Source organism: Alternaria metachromatica, assembly GCF_023757995.1.
Source record: "Alternaria metachromatica strain BMP 0045 chromosome Unknown scaffold_52, whole genome shotgun sequence".
In the NCBI taxonomy this organism is placed as follows: domain Eukaryota; kingdom Fungi; phylum Ascomycota; class Dothideomycetes; order Pleosporales; family Pleosporaceae; genus Alternaria; species Alternaria metachromatica.
Genome location: NW_026055543.1, coordinates 61,887 through 85,696, shown reverse-complemented (window position 1 = coordinate 85,696; position 23,810 = coordinate 61,887). Strand labels below are relative to the sequence as shown.

At 54.0% G+C, this 23,810-nt stretch overlaps 9 protein-coding genes across 9 annotated transcripts; 6 read left to right on the top strand and 3 right to left on the bottom strand.

Annotated features, from left to right (window-relative positions):
• Positions 1-885: 885 nt before the first annotated feature.
• On the top strand, positions 886-1,824 carry J4E83_010800 (uncharacterized protein; the record flags this gene model as incomplete). The annotated part of the gene is made up of 1 exon (XM_049337679.1): positions 886-1,824. One exon carries the CDS (start codon positions 886-888, stop codon positions 1,822-1,824), a length of 939 nt encoding a protein of 312 aa, XP_049183215.1.
• A 474-nt stretch (positions 1,825-2,298) lies between these two features.
• On the bottom strand, positions 2,299-3,728 carry J4E83_010799 (uncharacterized protein; the record flags this gene model as incomplete). Its single annotated transcript, XM_049337678.1, has 4 exons — positions 2,299-2,325; positions 2,424-3,171; positions 3,239-3,642; positions 3,699-3,728. 4 exons carry the CDS (start codon positions 3,726-3,728, stop codon positions 2,299-2,301), a joined length of 1,209 nt encoding a protein of 402 aa, XP_049183214.1.
• Positions 3,729-4,309: 581 nt separating this feature from the next.
• On the bottom strand, positions 4,310-5,156 carry J4E83_010798 (uncharacterized protein; the record flags this gene model as incomplete). The annotated part of the gene is made up of 3 exons (XM_049337677.1): positions 4,310-4,535; positions 4,593-4,973; positions 5,032-5,156. 3 exons carry the CDS (start codon positions 5,154-5,156, stop codon positions 4,310-4,312), a joined length of 732 nt encoding a protein of 243 aa, XP_049183213.1.
• A 698-nt stretch (positions 5,157-5,854) lies between these two features.
• On the bottom strand, positions 5,855-7,733 carry GND1 (phosphogluconate dehydrogenase (decarboxylating) gnd1; the record flags this gene model as incomplete). The annotated part of the gene is made up of 7 exons (XM_049337676.1): positions 5,855-5,869; positions 5,919-6,773; positions 6,823-6,957; positions 7,005-7,365; positions 7,416-7,454; positions 7,506-7,534; positions 7,689-7,733. The coding sequence occupies 7 exons, from the start codon at positions 7,731-7,733 to the stop codon at positions 5,855-5,857; spliced, it is 1,479 nt and encodes a 492-aa protein (XP_049183212.1).
• A 1,342-nt stretch (positions 7,734-9,075) lies between these two features.
• Positions 9,076-10,035, top strand: J4E83_010796 (uncharacterized protein; the record flags this gene model as incomplete). Its single annotated transcript, XM_049337675.1, has 1 exon — positions 9,076-10,035. The coding sequence occupies one exon, from the start codon at positions 9,076-9,078 to the stop codon at positions 10,033-10,035; it is 960 nt and encodes a 319-aa protein (XP_049183211.1).
• Positions 10,036-12,496: 2,461 nt separating this feature from the next.
• On the top strand, positions 12,497-13,531 carry J4E83_010795 (uncharacterized protein; the record flags this gene model as incomplete). Its single annotated transcript, XM_049337674.1, has 1 exon — positions 12,497-13,531. One exon carries the CDS (start codon positions 12,497-12,499, stop codon positions 13,529-13,531), a length of 1,035 nt encoding a protein of 344 aa, XP_049183210.1.
• A 2,403-nt stretch (positions 13,532-15,934) lies between these two features.
• Positions 15,935-16,330, top strand: J4E83_010794 (uncharacterized protein; the record flags this gene model as incomplete). The annotated part of the gene is made up of 1 exon (XM_049337673.1): positions 15,935-16,330. The coding sequence occupies one exon, from the start codon at positions 15,935-15,937 to the stop codon at positions 16,328-16,330; it is 396 nt and encodes a 131-aa protein (XP_049183209.1).
• A 904-nt stretch (positions 16,331-17,234) lies between these two features.
• Positions 17,235-19,173, top strand: J4E83_010793 (uncharacterized protein; the record flags this gene model as incomplete). The annotated part of the gene is made up of 3 exons (XM_049337672.1): positions 17,235-18,428; positions 18,478-18,707; positions 18,759-19,173. The coding sequence occupies 3 exons, from the start codon at positions 17,235-17,237 to the stop codon at positions 19,171-19,173; spliced, it is 1,839 nt and encodes a 612-aa protein (XP_049183208.1).
• A 1,074-nt stretch (positions 19,174-20,247) lies between these two features.
• Positions 20,248-22,621, top strand: J4E83_010792 (uncharacterized protein; the record flags this gene model as incomplete). Its single annotated transcript, XM_049337671.1, has 2 exons — positions 20,248-20,253; positions 20,363-22,621. The coding sequence occupies 2 exons, from the start codon at positions 20,248-20,250 to the stop codon at positions 22,619-22,621; spliced, it is 2,265 nt and encodes a 754-aa protein (XP_049183207.1).
• Positions 22,622-23,810: the final 1,189 nt, after the last annotated feature.

Here is a 23,810-nt window from a genome sequence, read left to right as displayed (position 1 = left end):
TCCAATCAAAACTAGTCACAGACATAATATTACTGGTGACAAACTCCACATCTTCAGACATTCCCATTCGGACATTACAATACTGCCCAATATGCTGGGTTAGTTGTCATGTGAAGTGGAAAAGAGCGGCGAAAAGTGCAAAGGCAGTATAAATTTGCGATTTGAGGAACTTGTGCAGACGGAGACCTTCTTTTGTATGATGTAGGATACAGAACCAGAGATTCATGCATACGACATCAAGTTCTGTAGCAGATATCTCCAACATTTCAATGCCATACTATGCTTACATTAATGTCATGCCACTAGTATCCATCGCGCCTTAATGCCACAATACGCCTACATCACGCACTGCCCTTCCTACGTACAGATGCCATCTCCCACGTATCCGTCAACCTCATTTCTTGCATATCCCATACAAATTCCAACCCCAATGTCGCCGTCACGCTCACTTCCGCTCTCACATCCAGCTTCTCGCTCCTCTCTCTCTGCCGAACTCACAGTGAACGTGAGCAGTGAGCCGCACTTTTCACCGCCAAGACAGCAACGAGCGTTTGCACCCAGGACGCCCATAACAAAAGTTTTGATGCCGCCGATTTTTGAGATTCTTCAGCAACACACACTGACTGCACTCGTAAGTATCCTCTCTTTTTGTTACGGAATCAGTGGCTTTGCGGCCTACAGGGGTTTCGGCAGCTTCATACGTTGCTGCAGCTCACTCCCTACCGTCTATATCACCCCCAGCATCTCACTGCCCTTGTGGCATCCTGCCCTCTACCGCCTACATGTACCTCCAGCACCCCAATTCCCGTCTCTCATAGCCCTCCCTACATCCTACATCCCCCCCAACCCCTCCCCTCCCTTCCCGTAACTAACCACATAGTCACCATGACCACCCACACCACCACCACACTCCTCGCCTTCACGGCAACGTCGCCGGCATGGCCCGCCATGCCCTCCCTCACCACCATCAACCTCGGGCGCGACATCGCCATGGAAGTCCTCGCTATAGAGGCACATCAGAACCGCCTTCGGGCACTACAAGGAGAAGAGGCTACGGCCGACGAGATCGAGACGATTTCCGGTGAGTTGTTGCTTTGCGTGCAGCGATTTGAAGCGTTTTTGGCGAGGTGGGATAGTGAGGTTTTGGGGAAGGGTTTGGAAGAAGGGGAGGGGGAGATGGGGGAGGATGAGATGGAGGAGGAGATGGAGGAGGGAGAGATCGAAGAGGGAGAGGTGAAGGAAGACGAGATGGAGGTCGACAAAGATTCGCCTTCACCACCACCACTACCACCACACGGGCCCGAGCGCCCCCAGCGCCTCGACCCCACCGCCATCAACGCCATCAGCGTAGGCGACATCGGATGGGCGCCACTCCCCCGCATGGCAGCCACCTCGCGCGACTGGTTCGTCCAGTCCGAGTACGGCCAGATCTGCATCAAGGTCTATCCGTTCATCATCGTCAAGAAGATGGACGACTGCATGATCGGCATGCCCATCACAACCGCCGGAGGCAACGGCCTCACCAACAAGACCCCCTCGCTGCGTGCGCGCAGCACATACGTCGTTGGAGCCAATTTCCGCGGCTTCGACAATGTCTCTTATGGTGGGGGCATGGGGCCCGGGAAGATGAATCTGGAGGTGGATCAGACGGCGGGGGCGTATGAGCCCAGGGCTGGTGCGTTTGTCGATGTCCTGGATACGTACCAGATCCCGTACAACACGAGGTGGAAGGCAGAGGGGCGCCTGACGTACACCAGCCGGGTGGACTTGCTTCGGATGAGGCATGCGGTGTTGGAGAAGGATGCGCTTGAGTGGAGGGGTTGAGAGCGGTGAGGTTGGGGGGAGGGGGGTTTGGGGACTACAGCATGTGTTGAGGCGTTTTGTATATTAGCACAAGGCAGCGTGATGGGCTTCGCGTACTTTTCACCCAGCGAATTGAACCCGTATCCTGCCACGTATGCTTCATCTCCCTTTTTGCCGTGTCTGTGGACACACCTGTGACTCATTGTAGGTCCCAGCCCTATTATCCACACATCCTATATAACTCTGCCGCTTCTTGTAGTTCCCTAAAACTCTTGCAATCCGCTACAATCTTTTGTTCAGATTCGGGCCAACCGTCTTCATTTACCATCTTTATAATCTCTTTGGACCGTTCACGTCCTTCCAAGCCGACGAGACGCGTAAGAGGACAAGCACAATGTGCTAACAGAGTATCGACCTGTTCCCGGATCTCGTCACTCAGCACTATGACATCGACTAGCATTTGCCCCTCTGTTGACGCATTGTGACACCGTGAGTCTATGTCGTTTGACCCAGCGTGATGGTCTGAGTTCCTACATACTCTGACGACCCATATGAAGTTGTGGTACACTCGCTGGTATGGTTAGCTCAATGTGATGGAAGCAGGGTCTCACGTCACTTACATCGAATTCCACACGATCTCCCTCTTCATAGCGCAACCAACACTCGCCGACGGCTTCGGTGCCCATGCTTCTGCCGGTGTATGCAGGTTTCCATTCGTTAAGCCTGTAAACAGGGTAAAAGTCTCGACGAAGAATTATCCCACGGTTTTCAGGCACATTTTCTGGAGGTTCAGTAGCGCCGTACCACCACGCCGCATCTACCTTCCGTAAGTTCTGTATCCGGTCGTGGGGCTTATAACTCAACTTCCCGGGCTCTTGGGTAGGATAGCTTTCGGTACAAATACCCGTTACGCCTGCAACATTGAGATTTCTGCTCGCCCTATGAACAGGATCACAGATATGAACAATTATAGGCCTTGTAGTAGCAGTGTCTTCTTCCGTGTTTGAGGGGTCGGTAATGAAGTCCGGGTCGCCAATCTCTGCAGTTGTAGAATGATTAGTCCTCATGCTTGCATTGTCGAAATCGGTATTCGGTCGCCGGCTCATAGCTGCGTTAGAAGCTTTCTTGTATACTCTGGAGTTCGAGAGGACAGATTCGAAGTGTTGTTCGGAAGAGCCGTCAGTAGGACCGACAAGGGTGGAGAGATTGCTCAAGAGACTGCTAGGGGAATCTTCGGTTTTGAATGTAGACTCCGCCACTGTGAGGGCATAAGCCTTTCGCATGTGTTGGGTGTGTTCGTTCATTGTTCGCATCGTCTTGCTTTGTTCCTTTTCCTTAAGGGGTTTCTTTCTCTCGGTCGAAGAATCCCTGCTAAATTCAGTCGGCCATTCATGGCTGTATTTGTACGCTATATGGAGACTTTGTCTTCACTCACCTGTTCAGCGGGCCGATCAACGTGTTGATCGCAGAATACTGTTGATGCAGCCGTTCCAAAAAGTCCTTGACTTCATCCTCATTCCACAGAGTCCTGAATTTGGCTTTCGAGCTCATGCTACCATCGCCATGGACGCCCTTCATGATCTTCGACACGTACTTCCCGAGGCATACCCCCAGCTCGAGAGAGCTTATCAGAGTCGTATCGAGCGTATCGACCAAGTCTGGGTCCGCGTGCACAGCATTCGTTTCGTCAAGAAGTAGTGCCTGCAGCCGCGAAAGTAAGGTCCCATTGAGTTTGAGCTGGGAACAGAGGAATCGCACGGTAACGGGCGCGTGCTTCCATTTGTTCCGTATGTCGTTGAGGCCTTTGGCAGCTCCGAGGAAAGTCGTAATGATTCGGAGCTAGAAGTATGGTTAGCTTGAAAGCCTCAAATAGGCCCCGGTTTTGCTAAACTTACCACATTCGTTGCGATGCTCAAGGGATCCATCTTGCTCGTTGTGAAACATGCGGGTTGAACGGGTGCGTCGGAACAAGACTGGTGTTATAACCTAGCGATGAGTTATAGGAGCGTTCCAATTGCCACCAGAATGAGAAAGGCTTTCAGCTGCAGCTTGCTAACACTCAAAGCCAGAACGTATTACGCAGGGCATGCCTTGTTGTAAAATGACAAACATCCCACCGTGTAGTCTTCATTATGCTCGTGCCTGTCTCCGCGCGTCCGTCGGGATCCTGTCGTACGCCTTAAGCTGAGCTGTTGTGTTCTTTCCGTAACCTAAAGACATCGATGTCGTCCTTTGAGTGTTTCGCACTTACATCACACGGCGAGACGAGCCGTGGCTTTTGAACATTTTGTGAATTTCTGAAATGCCTGCTGTGGCATACTGCATAGCATATCTACCATCCAGCACCCTCTCATAAGATGCATGACTGCTACCATCATTACACATCTCTTTCATGTTTCATATCCCCCACTACCAACAAGATGAAATTCTCCAGCCAGCGACATGGCCTCTGCGGATAAGGCTTACATCAAGTTGTCCGTCGCCAAACCCCTGGGGTGACCGGACTCTAACCTCCCTTCCTAGGGGCGTTGGGCACAGCGACCGGAGCGCGAGCCGCTCCTCCCGCAGACGCGCCCTTCTTACGCTGGTAGAAGGCTTCGACGACCTTGCGAACGTGAGCCTTAGCCTGGTGCTTGTCGGCGGGTGCTTTGATGCTGTCGAGCGTGTACGGGGCCTGGATGAGGACGGAGTCGTTGACGACGATCTGCGTATCTGCCCACCGAGTTGGTAGACTGTGGTTCGTATGTTAGCCCTGATATCCTGTCTCTGCCAGATCTGATGTGACTTACGTCCTCGATATAGCATCGAACAACTCCTGTGCTTCGGCACTAACGCCCTTGCCCTTCTGCATGTCCTTCTTCTTCATCTCGCGGATGGTCTGGTCTTCGCGGGCTTGTAGCGCGGCTAGATCTACCTTGGAGATGCTGGGGAGTGCGCCATCGAAACCCGCTGCGGACTCTGCTACGCGCTCTCCTGTGCCGATGATCTCGAAGGACTCAATGTGTGCGAATGGGATGATGTGGTAGTCGCCGGGCTGGCTGAATAAGGAGGTGGGGGAGGGGTTCGGTGGAGCGGGCGCGGTGTTGATGGCTATGGCGTGGGTGAGGTTGCAGGCCGTGAAGAGGGTGCCCTCGAGGACGTTCTTGCCAGGGGCACATGTGACTTTGATGCTGGAAAACTGTCAGCTACCATCCCAGCGGTGATACCATTTCGACGAGCGGAACGTACCGTGACCCAACAGCCTTGTACAGATCGGAATCCGCGCCAATGACATCTTTGTTCGATCCAGGGCCGGCTTTTAGGTTCGGAGTCGCAACCTTGCCCGCAACGCTATTGCGCTTGTTGTCCGCCATGACGGTCCTGCTCTTGTGTGCCTCTGTCTAGGCGACTTGTGTATTACGGGCGGCGGAGGCTAACGTGTTGCTCCGCTACAATTGGGTCTCGTCAGCACCTAGTCCCTGCCCAGATTCTACGACGGAGGACCTAACGCCAGAGACTCATACAAGCAGTGAATATACAATCCAAAGGAATGAAAGAAATGAAAACGCGACGACGCACGCGCAACCGGGTCGTGGGGCAGCGCTGGCGTGGCGGAGCTGGCGGAGCGCGAGGCGGGTGGGTTGATGTTGTCGTGATGCGCTGCAACTTTCCGTGGTCGCGATGCCAAGCCTTTACGCAGGGCGCTTGCCGCGGGGCCAATTATAGAAGGTATATGCTGTAGGCCTTGGAGACGCTTCCGTCCCGAGTGTATCCTGACTGCTGGGAAGCCGATGCGCGTGCGACCTCGTAACAATGTTCAATTCATAGTGGGGTGGCTCGTCAAGGGTCTACCTGGAGGTACGCGACGATCAACGCTAACTGCAGCTAGCGTACGAGTAACAACACAGCGGTCAAGCTGAGCTTCAAACATTCACCAGCACATGCAAACATTGGACATGCGAATCGTTATATTCATTCTAGATTCGAGGTATCTCAGTTTTCACGTTCTTCATAAAACATGAACTCGGGGCAGCCCTCTGCTCCCGTCTAACAAGCAATGGATATCCCCTTTTTAAGCGTTGTAGGTCTGGCAAGTTGTTAGTGTCTTCTAAATGATAAATGGGCGTGAAACTTACAGAAGCAGAGATGTTACCACCCCTTCCGGTCCAGTTGACGTGGATGTCCTGGCCCTCCTTGTAGGTCTCGTTGGCGAACTCGGGCTTGATCCTGAAGGTGTGGGCACCGAAGTAGTCACGCTGCGCCTGCAACAGGTTGGCGGGCAGGTCCTTGGCGCGGTATCCGTCGTAGAAGCTGAGGGCGGTGCTGAAAGCAGGGGTGGGGATACCCCAGAGAGCACCCTTGGAAACGGTGTCTCTCCATCCGGACTGGGCCTTGTGGATAGCCTTGCTGAAGAAGTCGTCGAACAGCAAGTTCTCGAGCTCGGGGTTCTGGCGGTAAGCCTTGGTGATCTCCTTCAAGAAGACGGAGCGGATAATGCATCCACCGCGCCACATGAGGGCAATCTCGGGCTTGTTCAGCTTCCACTTGTACTCCTTGGCGGCGTTCTGGATCAGCATGAATCCCTGCGCGTACGAGATGATCTTGGACGCGTAAAGAGCCTGCTCGAGGTTGTCGATGAAGGCCTGGCGGTCGCCAGAGAAGCTGGGGGTGGGGCCGTCCAAAAGACCGGCGGCACGGCCACGCTCCTGCTTGAGCGAACTCAGGCAACGGGCGAAGACGGCCTCTCCGATCAGGGTAACGGGCATACCGAGGTCGAGCGCGTTGATGGCGGTCCACTTTCCGGTACCCTTCTGACCAGCAGAGTCCATGATCTTCTCAACGATGGCAACACCATCGTCGTCGTTCTTGTACATGATGTCACGGGTAATCTCGATCAGGAATGAGTCGAGAACGCCCTTGTTCCATTGTGTGAAAACGTCGCCAATCTCCTTGTTGCTCATGCCGAGACCGCGCTTCATGATGTCGTAGGCCTGTTTCTGTCAGTCGCCTCTTTATTTCTGTATGATCGTCTCGTCTCACCTCGCAGATCAACTGCATGTCACCGTACTCGATACCGTTGTGGACCATCTTGACGTAGTGACCGGCACCCTCGTCACCAACCCATTGGCAGCAGGCCTCGCCGTCGGACTTTGCGGAGATGGACTGGAGGACATCCTGGATATTGTTAGTTTTGTCCTGTTCATCTCTTCGCGCATTCCTACCTTGATGTATGGCCAGGCCTCCTCGTTACCACCGGGCATGATGGAAGGACCGTAGCGGGCACCCTCCTCTCCTCCAGAGACACCAGTTCCGACGAATCGGATACCCTTGGACTTGAGGTAGTTTGTGCGGCGGTTGGTGTCGGGGTAGTGGGAGTTACCACCGTCGATGATGATGTCGCCCTCCTCGGCACCTCCCTCGAGGAGGAGCTCGATGAAGTCGTCAACGGGCTTACCAGCCATGACGAGCATCATCATGCGGCGGGGCTTCTTGAGCTTGGAGACGAACTCCTTGATGGAGTGGGCGCCGACAATGGACTTGCCCTTGGCCTCATCGTTCAAGAAACGGTCGACCTTGGCAACGCTATCTGCCTGTCAGTGTGTATTGGCGGCGCGGTGTATCGAGGCGCTTACGTTCGGTTGAAAGCAACAACGGTGAAGCCGTGGTCGGCACTGGATGATGTTAGTATTGATTGGTAGGTTATGACGTTGGTCGTGACTTACGCGTTGAGGATCAAGTTCTGGCCCATGACCTATATGTATTGTCAGCATGGTTGGCCTTGATGCATTGGAGGTGAATGTCTCCGGATAATTCGCGCTCTGGACTCAATGGCTGGCAGGAAAGTACGACGACGCGCACTTTCTGCTGCACTCGCCGTGAACGCGATCGGAGCATGGAGTACTTACGGCCAGGCCGATGAGGCCGAAATCTCCGACGGGCTCAGAAGACATGATTGCGTTCTCGTGTGGGTGTAGGTGGGTGGATGAGAAAGTGTTGGCGGGGTAGAATTGCAGCGACCGGGCGTGCAATACGAGGCAATTGAGGCTTATAAAGCGGGAGATGGTCAAGAGAAGGAAGAAGAAGTCTGGTGGGGGTCGTCAAGATATGTACGCGGAAAGTCTTTGGAACAAGCGGGGCACACTACTATTGCATCAATGGCACGTCCCACCACCATATCCCAGCATCACGCTGTTGACGGAGAATAGCTTCGGCCGCGGCGGTAAGGTATGTCATACAAGCCACTGTTGCCAATTCCGTCTTGTAAAACGTTTGCACCGCTGCCGACATGATTGCTGAACATCACAGCGCATGATTAGAAAGCCGCCGTCTAATGAGCGGGCTAGACACGGGTGGGTTGCGCATGTGGTTGCAGATGCTATGGCTATCACGACTCGGTGTACATTCACTATTGACATCAATTTCATCCTAGCAGACTAGCGACGCAAGCAACAGTCCCAACGGCGTCGCGGTCAAATGCGGCTGCTTGTGAAGCCCCTCCGTCTCAGCCTTAACACAGCATTACGCAGTACGGATGGAGGGGCAGCGTGCAGGGATCACCGGATACGCTAGGACAGGTCGCCGGAGAAGTCTTGCAATGTTTCCAAGGCTACCTGGATGGACTGTGAGGGCTGACGCGATGGGAGAAAACTCATCACCGGTGACGCCTGTGCATCGCGCTGCACCTTCTTCCTGGCTGTTCAAGGTTGAGCCTTGCGGTTCAGCGTGGTGTGCAGCGGCTGCCGATATGCCGGCAACACGTGATTTCGGGGCCGGAGGAGCCGCTTGGCTCACTTTCTGCGACAGAAACCAACAACGGACGTCGACGCCCCCATCTGCCTGACGCATCCCCACGGTAATTGTAATTTGCACCGGCCCGCCATCCCACTCTGCCCTCTTCAAACGCCGACCTAGTCCTCGCCCACCTGCAGCCTCGCTTGCTAGACACTTCGGGAAAGTCTTGTTGCCTTCTGCCATCTTCGACGTGTAGTCAGCATCAGCTCCAGACATTCACGCGCACGGCACTGCCCGGGCGGTTATTCACTCACACGGACGCGCTTCATTGAGAGGCATTTTCCCCAGCCATACAGAAACTGCGCCTCACCTCATCGGTGCAACCACACCCGCGCGCACCCTCAATCTGCGAACCGTAGATTACTACGCATCCTTAGCCACCCGGCCGTCCTATCACCAGTCTACCCACTCCGCAACATCAGAGCGCGTCTCGACCAGTAGCTGGTTAAGTCATCACCTCGCTAAGGTTAAGCTGAACTGACCCGCAGCTCCTACTCCAACATGCAGCCCCATCACTCCCTGCCAGCGCGCCCGCCGCCCACGACATACTCGGCACCGCCATCAAGGACCAACAACGCCGGCGCACGAGGCCAGGGCAACTCGCCCATGTTTGCTGGCTTCACACCGGCGTCTGCTGCGCCGGCAAACTACGCGCAAGCCCCAGTGAGCGCCCCCTATCAAGCACCCGCATACCCGACCAGCAATGCTTACAACAACTACTCGTACCCAGCCTACGCGACGGGTGCACCTGCTGCGGCCTCATACCCAGCTGCTCCGACCGTGAACCGCGGATTTGGTGGCACCTATGATCCCGAAGAAGAAGCCCGCATCGCCGAGTGGAACAGCGCATACAATGCTGGCGACGCGAACGCGAAGAAGGGCACCGGTGCGAACATGACCGCTCGACCGGAAGCGGCAACCACCCAGGATACTGAAGCAGGACCAGCAGCCGACGGCAAGCGCAAGACTGTTGTTCGCGAGGGAGGTGGAAAACAGTGGGAGGACGAGACACTACTCGAGTGGAACCCCTTGCACCCGCGACTCTTCATCGGTAACCTGGCGGGTGAAGTCACCGACGATTCACTCCTCAAAGCTTTCGCCAAGTACCCCTCTTTGTCCAAAGCCCGCGTCGTACGAGATAAGAAGTCCACCAAGAGCAGAAGTTACGGTTTCGTGAGCTTCTCAGACACCGACGACTACTTCCGTGCCGCCAAGGAGATGAATGGCAAATACATTGGCAGCCACCCAGTCCTCATCAAGCGAGCCACATCTGAGGTCAAGGCCGTCGTGAAGAAGGACGACAAACACAAGCAGGGGAAGAACAGGAACAACAAAAACAACAAGGACAAGTCTGGAAATGGCAACAACAGTACGCCCGCGGTAGTCGCATCTCCCGCCATGTTCATACCTCGTGGTGTCCAGAAGAAGGGCAAGTCGAACGGTCCGCGAGTCTTGGGTTGAGCGACCCCTGTGTGGTTGCAAACGATTTCAACAACACGGCACGACGGAATGCTCAGGCATGTACAACTACGTACCCACGTGTACTTTTAACACTCCCAAGGTTAGTGGAGTCACTTCTACTTTGCACTTTTATGTTCGTTTGTTTGGGTTTTGTCTTTTTGTTCATGTTCAAGCGTTAAATGTATTTTCAGCAGTGTGAAGCATGACGAGTGCGGTGGATGAGGAACGCCACGAAGTACGACGCACATCTGCGCGATGAGCGTACTTGTGCAGTCGGCGACGTGGTGGAAACAAAGGGCCAAGGGCCCCTCGATGTGTCTAGTTTCAAGGAACAGACGCGTGGCGGAAGAGGATCAATCGAGCCAGACCTAGACAGCCCATAAAATGATGCAAATATGAACACCGCCGTGAATCCTATCTCCTCACCACACACACCTCACCTCCCCCTAACTCCCACTACGCACCCAACCTCCTCACGCTCTCCACAACCCCCTCCCCATCCCCCTCCACGTCCAAACAATCCAAAAAATCATAACTCGCATACTCCCTCCTCGGCACCCCCGCCCTCCAACAAAGCCTCGTAGTACGATACCTCATCTCCTCCTTCCACACCCCATCCTCACTCGTCCCCCACCTCGCATGCCCACTGCCCCTCCACCTATAACTAACCGCACACGCATCATCCCTCTCCAACACACTCCCATCCCTCTTCTTCAGTCCCAACACTCTACACGCCTGTATCTGGTCCTCCAGCCCCGGCCAATCCGGCAACAAATCTTCTCGAGTCTCGAATTCTAGATTAACTTCTTGGCAGGAAGATGGGAGGGTGAGGGAGGATAGTGTGGAAACGAGGCGCTGTCGTTCTTTTAGTTCGGCGAGCAGGGGAGGGAGGAGGTATGCGCATATCGTCCAGGTTATCCTGCGCCAGTGGAGGTGGCTGAGTAGGAATTTAGTGAAATTGGAGGGTTTCAGGGCGACGAGGTTGTCGTGGAGGTGGTACAACTCCGCTCCGCGCTGCGCAGTGATATGATGCAACCAGATATCTCCATTGTACAGCCATGACGTACTACCTAGATATCTGAAATGATGCGTCGCACTCCGTAATGGTATCTGATGTGCTTCTACGTATACTAGTCTGCATGTGAGTAACAGGCTTGTGTCGATTTTCGTGAGATGGGTGTGCAGGGGCCGGTAGAGGGGCGAGATGGAGTGGATGTCGATGGGGCGGGTGGGGTCGTGCTGTTGGGAGAGGACGTGTTGGTAGATTGTGAAGCGGATTTCTGCTGGGAGCAGCGTGAAGAAGAGGGATTGCTGTTGGGGGTGCGAGGTCGAGGGGGTGAGGGAGGCGAGGTGTCTACGCGTAGCACGGGCGGCGCGCTGGCGGGTGTAGCGGTCTTTTGGAAGGGATTTCGGTTGTGGCATCTCTGATTTCTCTTTATGGTTTTGATGGTGAGGTTTGGGATGGGTGTGTTAGGTGGTTGGTTTGGGTGGTGTGTATGACGTCGTTTGGCGAGGCAATTGATTGAGATTTTATTGCCTTTCTTCACCAAAGTCCAATGCACATGTCCTCGTTCTCCTCAATACTAGCTCTTAATTTCACGAGTGACAGGCACATTGGTAACTTGAAGACGTTGAGTGCACGTGTAGCTGGAAGCATCGTGGTGCAGCATGTGAGTTCTACTCATGGCCCGTGCGTCGGCGTAGAGCCTTCCTCTTCGCCTGCGCTCTTGCCTGAGCGTCATTTCACAAATCGCATAGTTGCTTTGCCCTACAAATTGAGCGTGCGAAATCGACAAAGGTAACATGCCTCCATTCTGCTGCAGTTCTTACAGCATTAAAGCCTCATTTGGACTTTGAGGAGCAACGGAACGGAGCCGTTGACACATGCCTCGGATGTGCTCATGATCGACTCCCAGCCCTTTACCTAGTGTAACATTCGACTCCTCTCAGCTCGGACGTACTCGGAGAAACGTTAGCAGGCATATACCTTTTGCCTACTTCTTATCATACTCTTCGATACCGAAACTGTTGCTCGCGGTTGCCTACCGCAATGCATTGCCTGAGGTGTCTAGATAAGAAGAGTCCGCAATTGGCCCCGGCTTACGACATCTAGTACCTGGTCACCAACAGCCGTTATATCGTTCAACAAAAAGATACCATGCCACCTGTGGGGCCGCCTCACCTGGCAACAATCTCGAATAGTTCCAAGCTGTGGATTACTTTCACACCGAGTTACCGGGGCCTCGGACTGTGTAATTACACACAACGTCTAGAAGCACACTCACCGTACAGGGCAAACGTTCATTCAACAGCACTGCGAAATCGCGCCCAAGCCGGAAAGCACATAAGACCAAAGCTCTCAAGCTCTTCCGGGCTCAACGGCAAACTCCAGTCTCACTCCAACTCATTATTGAAAAACTCCTCAAGTCGTTCTTTTAGTAACCTCACCAAATCTACCAAAATGGCATCTCAACAAACAGACTCATCCGAGTCGTCCAGCCCCACATCTTCCATTGAGTCAACAACACCACTTGTACCGGCCAGTTCTGCGTCAGACTCATCAGCCACCTTCGACTTCGATGCCGTCCTATCCAAGCACAACATCACCAGGAGTTGTCTAAACAGTGTCCATAGTGTACTGATTGACATTGCGAAGGATGCAGGAAAGATCATGGTCGCAGCCGAAGATTGCATCATCACGACTGTCCACAAGAACAACACATCGGACGTAGTCACCAAATTCGACAAGCAAATCGAAGCGATGGCCGAAAGACGCCTCGCCGAGTCCTTCCCCGAATGCACCTTCCTCGGCGAAGAGACGTTCAAGCATGGCACTAAGCTCGCAGACACGCCGACATTCATCGTGGATCCCATCGACGGCACGCTGAACTTCTCCCTCGGCGTGCCTAATTGCGCTATCTCACTGGCCCTAACGCTCGATAAGAAGCCAGTCGTTGGTGTCGTGTTCAACCCATTCCGCGGAGACATGTACCATGCGATCAAGGGCCAAGGCGCCTATCTGACCAAGACCTTCACGAACCGCAAGATCAAGCTACCCATCCACCCCATTCCTAAACCGATGCCATCGCTTGACTCTTGTCTCATGGCCGTTGAGTGGGGTAACCAGCGCTCTGGCCCAAACTGGGCGCTGCGCACTTCCATCCACAACGCTCTCCTCACCTCCAAAGTCGAGGGTGGCGCGATGTGCAAATCAGTCCGCTCAAACGGATCCGCAGCACTGGACTTCTGCTACGTAGCTCACGGCATGCTCGACGCGTTCTGGGAAGGAGGTGTGTACTCTTGGGACGTCGCTGCCGGATGGTGTATCCTGGAAGAGGCTGGTGGTGTTGTCGTTAGCGCCAATCCTGGGAATTGGGACCCAGAACTTGAGGGTCGTCTTTACTTTGCTGTGCGCAATGCGAAGCGCGAGGATCAGCGTGCTGTTATTCAGGAACTTTGGGGGATGATGGGCGATCGGAAGTTTGTGTTCCCTTGAATGCGGGTTTTGCGAGCTTTCACGGCATGGGGATAGTATGGTGGAGTTTCATGCAGTACACGGCCAGGATCTGGTTTGTTTGGTCAGACAGTATGTGTTTGACTGAACTGGTTGATAATAGTATACAAATGTATGAGAATCCCCTCGATATGCTTTCGCTGCTTCGACCACACACGAGTGAGCACCAGTGGTGTTGCACGTTAATTGCAATTGGAATGCCATTTCCCTAATGGACAGATAGCAGTGATGGCTCCGTCCTGTTTTGTGCGACTGATGCCTTCCATAGCACCCACAGGCCCTCATGTTCAAGGTAGTCACGACAGATGCTAGCTTCTTATCTGTCGCAAGACCCAAACAAACTTCCTCCATCACACTCTCACCCCAACACACCTCACTGCATGACTACCCATCCACACCGAAGCATCGTTTGCTGTCACAACGTTATTGTATAGCACATCCCTATTATCAACCCATCATACTCTTGATCGGCATCACACACACCACCTCAATCAAGCTGTCTCGCAGCTCAGCACCAGCATAGCTGCATCCCGTGCAGTCCCTGCACACCTCCCCTACCACGCTCGACCTCCAATCCTTCGTAACCTACATCACCCTCACCACCGCTTTCAACGATACCTGCAGTCCATGCAGCACCACACCCACTGAGTACATGCCCTTTGACACCCGACGGTCCAAACCAACCCAACCCAAACGCCACACGCGCACATATTGCCCCAGGATCACACATAAACGCCGGACCATCTTTGACCAGGGCCACGACCCCCGAACAACTCACTTTACCGGCAGGCCTCTCACCTCCACCGAGAGACTACACGTAGCCCGCCAGCGCCTCCGCAAGTTCGAGAAGACACAGTCCCGCAAAGCACAGCGGAAGACTTGGGTCCGTAACGGAAGAATCAATACGCCAAGCAAGCTCGACAGAATACACCTCAAGCTGAAGAGGATCTTCAACGGAAGCTTCTGAGCACCTCCACGCCTACACTCTCTCTGACGTCTTGAGAGTGTTTATGAGCACGACTGCAACTTGTGTAACAAGCTCTGTAGCCTCTGGTGTACTCCAAGCCCCCGTCCAGGGACAAGGCCGAACATTTTCGAATCACCGACCGAGAGCCACCAATCCACTCGAACCACACGAAAGGAGAAGAATAATCGAAGAGCGACGACTACGCAAACTCAGACGCCGAGAAGCTAGAGCGGAGAGATTAGCGAACCGCACGTTGAAGAGAGGACTCCGTGCTAAGATAGCCGATTTCTTTGGTATCTTCCGTCTTTGGTAGACGACTACGACCGACCTTTTATGACCTGTGCAGCCACATCTAGAGGTTGTGGAGTTAGTACAGCGTGCGCACCATCAGCGCCAGCCATCGCGAGCACACCTGGTGTTATCTCGTCTGGAAGCACACCAATCTGGGCACCTAGCTCTCCCAGTCGCCATATCACCGCAGGGGAGATAGAGGAACTGAAGAAGAAGAAAGAGGAGCGCGCAGAGAAGAAGCAACAACGAAAGGAGGTTCGAGACGAGGCAAAGGCAGATACCAAGGCCAAGCTCCCGGATACGACTAGCAAGAAGGCTAAGCTTCGGCTGTACATCACCTTGCTCAAGCTTAGGTTTCATCTCTAGATTTGAGATCAGTTTCTCGTTCTGGAATACTACGTCCGACCTTACATGTCACACGGACATTGTGCAACTAGTACACATTGCGCATCGAGCACGCCAATTTCCGTATCTGGCTATTCCGGTAGCAATCTCACCGCCAGGGAGAGAGCGAACCAGCTGGAAAGAAAGAGAAAGCGTGCGCTAAAGAGGCGACAGCGGAGGGCGGTTCGAGCCAAGGCCAAAGCAGACATCGAGGCCAACGTCCCAGCCGCGGGTAGGAAGAAGGCCAAACTTCGGCTTTACATAAAAGCGCTCACGCTCAAGCTTTGTCAACTCGGAACTTGAGATCAGTATATGGCAGACGGCGGTGATTGTGGTAGCGCTAGCTATAGCTCCGGCGACTGTGGCGGCGGCGACTCCGGCGGTTGCAGCACATCCCATACCGCAGGTGACGGAGGAGACGGCGGCAGCTACTCAGGCGGAGATTCAGGAACAGATTACATCCCACAAGGTGGTTCCTCCTCGTCCAGTCGACCATTGACAGCCGAGGAGCAAGCGGCAGCGGACCGCAAACGCAAAGAACAAGAAGAACAGTGGGAGCGTGAGAGAGCGGAACGCAAAGAGAAGAAGCAACAACGAAGGGCAGTCCGAGCCGAAACCGCTGTTGCAGTCAAAGCGAAGCGCCACGAGGCGGCTAAGCTGAAGGAGAAGATTCGTCTGACTGCCACGCTACTTACACTCAAGCTCCATCTTTAAGCTGCGCCAAACACACATCAAGGCTTTGAATGGAGTCTTCATTCGTCGCCGCAGACTCTGGAACGACATCCTCAGGCGATTGCGGAACGACATCTGGAGATCGCGGAGCCGATTCGAAAGGCGATACTGGAGGTGACTGTGGTGCCGATTCAGGGAAAGACTGTGCCGACACAGAACCTCATCCGACTGAACGAGAATACAAGTACACCGACTTCGCCGCTGTACCCCAGACAGACACTGCCGGTCCTTCCACCTCGTCGCAGTCGAAGACACAACCCGATACTAGCACACCGGAAGAAAGACAGCAACGAGAAGAGCGTATACGAGCAAGGACGCAGAAGAAGGAGAAGAGAAAAGAACAGACAAAGAAGTTCCTGAACAGCGCCAAAGCTGTTGCCGAGAACATCATCAAGGGCAAGTTTTGAGGCCTCGGTTGTTCAGTCAAGACTCGTGTACGTCTCAGCAAGCTCGAGCCCGAAACATTCAACCCATTTGCGCGGATGGGGACCAGTGTACGCAGCAGTCGGAGTTATCGGAGCGTGCGATTCTCCCAAGGCTCCAACGTTGGATCAGAGGCAAACTTCTCTCGCTGGCCGGGGGTATATGTCCATCCTGGGAACTTCGTCCACGCCGCCGACAGACCGAAAGACGAAGAAGCGTGGCAGAGGTGCCGCAACAGTTTCAGAAGACTGAAGGCTCGTGTCCGCAGGAGGAGAGCCGATCGAAACGACTCGCATGGCAAACGTCGGTAGTTTCGACATTCCTCGCCCTAACGCGGGTGAGCACACCTTCTATCAGAACATCACATGTTATGTTCACGTCTACGCGCCGACTACCGTGCACCAAAACACCTCGAGCGCGGCGCCGGAGACTCATGCCGCGGTGGGAAGCTCATGCGAATCGGATCCAACGCTGTCAGTGCCCGAGAATCTAGGCGGAGTCGCTGCCAACCTCCGTCTTATCGACCTCCAGAGGGTGAAACGAAGACGACCCGGAAAGAGACAAGCCCTTGTTGAGTGGGCGATCAGGAAATTGCAGAGGTTACTCCACAAGGTGACCTAAAGCGGACGGTCGTTGTGAATGCGGTGGCATCGAGACAATGCGGGCAAAGCTCGTCGAGCTCGACGGCCTTTTGGGCGACGTCGGAACGTGTTCAAGTGGAACAAGCGACGCGAGAGGTTTTGGCGCTGGCGTCGGCTTCATTTCCTGGCGTTGAAGTATTGGGTGGTTGGCGTCGCGTGTCGCTGGTCCAAGGTGGCTCGGAAGTGAGCACAGACCGCCCGCAACTGTGCATTGGCACCAGAACTGCTGTTCGCCATACTTCACGTCATGTTCGCCCGCACCACCCGCAACACCTTTGCTACAGCCTCGAAACAGCCCTACATATGTCATTCATGTCTGCGCCGGACTAGACAGTCTCAATTGGGCGCCCTTCATCTGCCCACGCGTCACACAGCACGATCTCTTCACACTGAGACCCAGCCACCACCGACCCAGGATGGCACAGCGTTCCGAAAGCAGCTGAAAGATGCTGCGAAGCAACAAAAGAAAGAAAAGAGCGCCTCTTCCGGCGCCTCAAAGTCCTCAAAAAAGGGCAAAGACGTGCGACTAGAGAAGTGGGAGCTAACGGTTGGAATCGAAGTCCATGCCGAACTCAACACCGCGCGGAAGCTTTTCTCCGGTGCTGCGACCTCAGTCAGCGAGGCGCCCAATACTCATGTCTCTTTATTTGACGTCGCTTTCCCTGGAACTCAGCCTCACTTCCAGAAGGAAACTCTCCTACCTGCCCTCCGCGCCGCCATAGCCTTCCAGTGCGAGATACAGCCCAAGAGCAGCTTCGACCGCAAGCACTACTTCTACCAAGATCAGCCCTCGGGCTACCAGATCACGCAGTACTACGAGCCCTTCGCGACGAACGGCAAGATTACCCTGTACCCTCATGACTTTCCGCCTGGCGCTGCCCCGCAACCAGGGCCTGTCGAGATTGGCATCAAGCAGATACAGATGGAGCAGGATACCGCAAAGACCGTCCAGCAACCCCCTTCGACCCACCTACTCGACTTCAATCGCGTTTCGCATCCTCTAATCGAAATCATCACCCTCCCTCAGATCCACGATCCCACAGTCGCTGCTGTCGTCGTTCGCAAGATACAAAACATACTCAAGGCTGTCAATGCCTGCACAACCGGCATGGAGTTGGGCGGACTGCGTGCCGATGTCAACGTATCAGTTCGTCAACGGGCAGGGGAGTCATCTGACTATAGTCACTCATACCACGGTGTTACTGGTCTGGGTCAACGGACTGAGATCAAGAATCTGGCAAGCGTCAAGGCTGTGGAAGATGCCATCATCGCAGAACGTGATCGACAAATTGACTTGCTCGAAGGTGGAGGTGTCGTTGAGGGCGAGACTCGCGGGTGGACTCTTGGAAGCAAGACTACCAAACGTCTCAGAGGCAAAGAGGGCGAGATCGACTATCGCTACATGCCGGATCCAGACATTGCTCCTGTTATCATTGGAAATGTAAGCACAGGCACTACTTTTGGCATGAAAGCTGTGCTAATCTTCTCAGGATCTTGTTGAACACCTCCGGAACACGCTTCCTAAGCTGCCCGACGTGAACGTGGACATGCTCGCCAATACCTACGGACTCACTACCAAGGATGCCATCACACTTCTCTCCATGGACGATGGTGAACGATTGGAGTATTATCTGGACGTCATTCGCTGCCTGGTGCGCCAAACCGAGCAGCACGAGAAACATGTCCCGCTAGAAACCTTGGGCAAGATCACCGGGAACTGGTATGTTCATCTGCCATGATACGCGTCGGAAACAAATTAACGCATGACCAGGGTGTTAATGGAACTCGGCTCTCTCTTCCAAGACGAACCTTGGGACCCTGACCGCGTCCCGGCCGACTATCTCGCCGGTGTTATCTCGCACATACGTCGCAAAGAGGTCACGTCGCCTTCCGCAAAACGCCTACTTGCCATCAAATTTGAGGGAGATCAGCGCAGCGTATCTGAAGTCGTTCACCAAGAAAACCTTCTCCTGCAACCACTCAGCCACGAAGAGTACGTCAAGCTGGCACAGACTCTACTAGAAGAGAAACCCGACATGGTTCGCGACATAACCGAAAAGGGCCAAGTCAAAAAGGTCGGCTGGTTCGTGGGACAAATGGTGATGAGGGCTCCAGACGGAAGCGTCGAGCCAGACAAGGCGAAGGAAGTACTGCTGAACTTGCTGGGTGTAGGAGAGAAGGCGTAGTGATGGCGTGGATACCCTAATTAATCAATATTTCTCAGATTGGTGCGTATTGCTTTTGTGTCTTATGTGACTGATGGTTATATGGCTATAAGGGTCCAATGTACGGGTAAGGATGTCAAAACCGCTGACGTTTGACAGCCCAACAACACTCAACCCACCAACGCAACCAGCCTACAAGCAGTTCGTACCTCGTGTCTCGCTTTCAGGATATGAGTGCCCACAGCGCACGGTGACAAGCTCGCAATTTGGGAGTCGGTTCAGGTCCCAGTCCAACGGCCCGCGGGTGCAACACCTTTTTGTCACCAGCCCCCGAATCAGCGTGCACCTCAAAACGCCAAATCCATCAGTTCGCAAGCTGCATCCCTCACTCCACTCATACGCAGAATTACGAAGGGGAATGCCTGCATAACCCGTGCCAAACTCTATCACCAAGACCTAGCACCCGCATCCACGCCAACATCCACACCAACACCAACACCCACATCACATCCACCTACCCTCCCGCCATGTCCCCCGAACAAACCGCCACCGCCATCTACCTCTCCCGCTTCCGCGACCGCATCGCCACTCTCCGCCAAAACGTCACCGTCACATCCCTCAAAGGCAGGTTCACCAACACCACCAACACGCTCCGCCGCAGAGATAGCCTGGGTCGCCGGGGAGACAATGCTCGTACGGCACTGTCTGCGTCGCTGGGTCTGTATTATACCGGCGTGGATAAGTCGGAGGAGGATTTAAGGGATATGAGTCCCGTGGGGTGGGGGGATGATGGTGGGGATGATGGGGATGGGGATGGGGATGGTGAGGATGATGGCGATGGAAGGTCTGATAGTATGGAACCTCTGCGGAACCGGGACTCAAGCAGAGAGAACATCAACGACGGGACGTGGGGTGGAGAATGGGAGTTAGATATGGACCGAGAAGAAGAACGGTTGATGCGTTCAGAGCATCGTATCGCTGAGGAGAGGTTGCCGGTCGGGGATGGAGAGGGAGAGCGGGAGATGTATGTGGCGTATCATAGTTTGAATAGTGGGGCGGCGAGGAGGAGGGGGTTGGATGAGGTACAGAGGATGTATGAGGGTGGGGGGAGGTATGCTACGGTATGTGAAGAACGTTTGGGATGGGGTGGGGATGATTGATTGCTGACGGAGATGTGTAGGTTGGGAGGAAGAAAGGAAGAGAGTTGCAGAGTATGCTGCAGAATCTGAGTCCAGAGGAGTGGAATGGGGAAGCGCCAGATGGAGAAGGACCAGATGAAGAAGCGCAGAACAAAGAAGCTCCAAACGAAGAACCGCAAAACGAAGAATCGCCAGACGAAGAACCGCAAACCGAGGAACCGCCAGAGGAAGAACCGCAATACGAAGAAAACGAAGACGAAGAACCACCCTATCCCGCCAGCCAAGGAAACGAAGACTCCATCTCCCTCCCCTCAAACCCCTACCCCGAAGACGACTTCCTCCTCCCCCTAACCCGACAACCCGCGCGAACCACACCACCCCCTCCCTTCCCTTCCCCTCCCAACCTAATCATCCACCCAAACTCCTCACCGGGACTATCGATTCCATCACCCGGACTATCGATACCATCAAACCCTTACCCAGAAGACGCACCGTCCTCACCAACCTCCTCTTCCCAGCCCCCTCCACCACCACCACCACGACCCACACAATCCCCCTCCCCATACTACCGCGCCGTAACACCGCCTACACCACACGCTCGCTTCCCGATATATCCAGTTGATAGGACGATTTCACCTATTAGTCCGTTTAATGCGAGTAGGCATTTGATTTCTGCGGAGGGGACGGCGTCGAGCCTGAGTTACCGGATTGAGCATCGTCAAGAAGGGAATCATGGATACAACGATGTTGATGGTGGTGTAGAAGGGGGGTATACGTATGCGCCTAATCATCCTTATCACGGTATGGACGAAGAAGGGATGAGAGAGTATTGGCATGGGCTTGAGGGGTATCATACGGAGAGTGAGCGCAATTTGAGGAGGAGGGGTGAAAGGAGGGGGAGGAGACGGACGGTATCTTCGCCTGTGCAATTTGATCCTGAGAGGGTGTTTGGGTCTGTGGGGGAGAGTTATGAGGGTGGTGGTGTAGAGGGTGATGGGGAGCGTGAGGATGAGGTTAGGCGGCGGTATTTGAACGCTTTGACTGGTGAAGAGAGAAGGATGACAGAGGAAGAAGACGAGGAGTTCGCCATGAGGACTTCCTCTGGGGAAACCAATGCAGGGAGAAAGAACATGATGAACCGGCTCCTAAGCACCTTTGCATGTCGACCCGGAACCGTCACGCCACTACACACCACCATCCCCATTCCAAACGACACAAACACACCCACCACCCCAAAGAAATACACCCTAGCCTACCTCTCCCACAAAATACACCGAACCCAAAAAAGAGAAGAAGAAGCAAAACTCCGAGAACGCCTCATGGCCCTCCGCCTAGCCGAACCATCTGCGCCGCAAACCCACCACATCGAAAACATCAACAACCCCACAGAAACCCCCGTACTCATCCCCAAACCCAAAGCGAAAAGACGAAAAGACAGCACACAGCCCAATCCACCTTCTCTTGTCCCAAACCTAGAAAGTAGGACGCAGAGTGTTATAGGCCCGCCAGTTGGGCTTTCGCAGATGATTCAGAGGGCGCCGGGGAGTGTTAGGGTGGCTACGCCTTTGCCTGTTTCTGTGACTGTGTCGGATGTAGAGGTTGAAGGGGTTGAAGGGGTTGAAGGAGTTGAGGAGAGCGGGCAGAGAGGACCCAGACAAGAGCATTCAGGTTCGAGTCTATCCGACCGGTTGCGGAAAACGCAGCTTGAAGATCTACCTCTGCAACAGGATGCAGCAAGGGAGATACGGGATCTGATGATGGCGCTTGAACGGGATCAACACCACCTAATTACCAAGCCTACGCCGCCTCAGCATAGCGATACAGCACCCCACAATGCCAACACGAACGCACCAGCTATCCAACGAGCAGATGAATTACCCGCTGGATTCTCGACCTCATCACCCCAGGCCAGTGTTTCCCCCCACGAAACTCTTACACGACACTTCCGTACTCAACGCCAAGTTAATGAGCGTGGCACTCAGCGGATTCGCACGATAACTTCGCAGTCGAGTAGTCGGACGCTGCCGAGGAGTTATCGGGTACCGGAGGGGCATGGTGGAGGGAGGGGTGTGCTGAGGGTTACAAACGTGGTTATGCAGGGAGAGGAATTGGAGGGAAGTAACGAGGTTGGGGTTGGGGTTGGGGTTGATGGTGGTGAGGCCGAGGTTGATGAAAGTAGTGGTGGTGGCGGTGGAGCGGATAATCTTGTCGAGAACCAGCAAGCTGACGTCGAGGCGTTGGAGGCGGATGTAGAAGAGGAAAAGGGGGAGACCTTGCTGCAAGGCATTCCCGATGGGAACGGTGGGGAGGATATATCACAGGCTGTATGAGTGATACCCGGGTCGTTGCTATGATTTCAGCTATCTCGACTCTACCAAGTCGTTGGCATGACGTTTATTACTACTTCTGCGATTACCACGTTATCAAGCCAAAGAATAGGCCAAAGTGAAGCAGTGGCTCGCATATGATCTTCAGTGCTCACATGTTGTAGACGGCTTCTAATACGACGTTGGTGTCGAAATAGTAACCGGGGACAATCTTAACTCCCTCATCACACCCCACAAACATCCCCATACCCATGAACATGATCAAAAGCCCTCAGCAGCCCAAACAAATGCGCAACACCAGCACAAACAACCAAGCAATGCATAATCTGGTGACTCGAACCCCAGACATCAAACCGGTACGGATACCATTTCTCCGGTATCTACGTGTAGTCAGTTCGCCATTCTTCTTCATGAGCACAAACTAGTTCTCAGGTTCAACCAACTTACTCTCATAGCGTACAACGCGCCACCCGTAAGATTAAACGTCGTCATCAACGCCATCCAGTCCAAACTCATCCTTTGCATCTGCGTTTCCACTCCAAATTTCATGCAGCCATGCACGATGGGAATGATGAACGAGAGACCGAGACCGGCATACATGGCCGCGCGGTAGGGTCGATACTTTGGGCGACGGAAAGCTGGGTGGAGTGTTGCGTAGACACAGCCTCCTGCTAAGACGGACACGAGCGTGTAGTATGTTGTTTGTAGTTGCGGTGTACAGTAGAAGCCGTAGTATACGCATGGGATGGTGGAGCCCCACATTAGTATCACTATGCCGAGCTAATATACTCAGTGGCTGTGTGGAGTGGTGGGGGGGTTGTTTGCTTACGTAGTCGAGCTGGTTACCGAAGACGTGGACGCTTTCGCTGTGGTTGTTGACGACGTGGAAACTACGTTGCGTGTCACTTCTTGGGTGTCAGTGGATGGAGGCGTGGCAAGACTTACGTTGCGGACAGTGCAAAGCATATAGCGACTCCAAAGAAGAAGGTTGAGAATACGACGACGTCCGCTGTGGTTGCTGTGTCGTATCTTGGCTGCAGGGAATAGTATACGGGGATAGGAAGCGCAAAGAATAGTGCTGATCCTATAAGATGCGAGAATATGTTTACTGGAGTGGAGTCAGTTCGTCTTCTGTAGGCACTGCGTAAATCCTACCGGTTTCGTTGTGGATGCCGAGGATACTTTTAAAGGA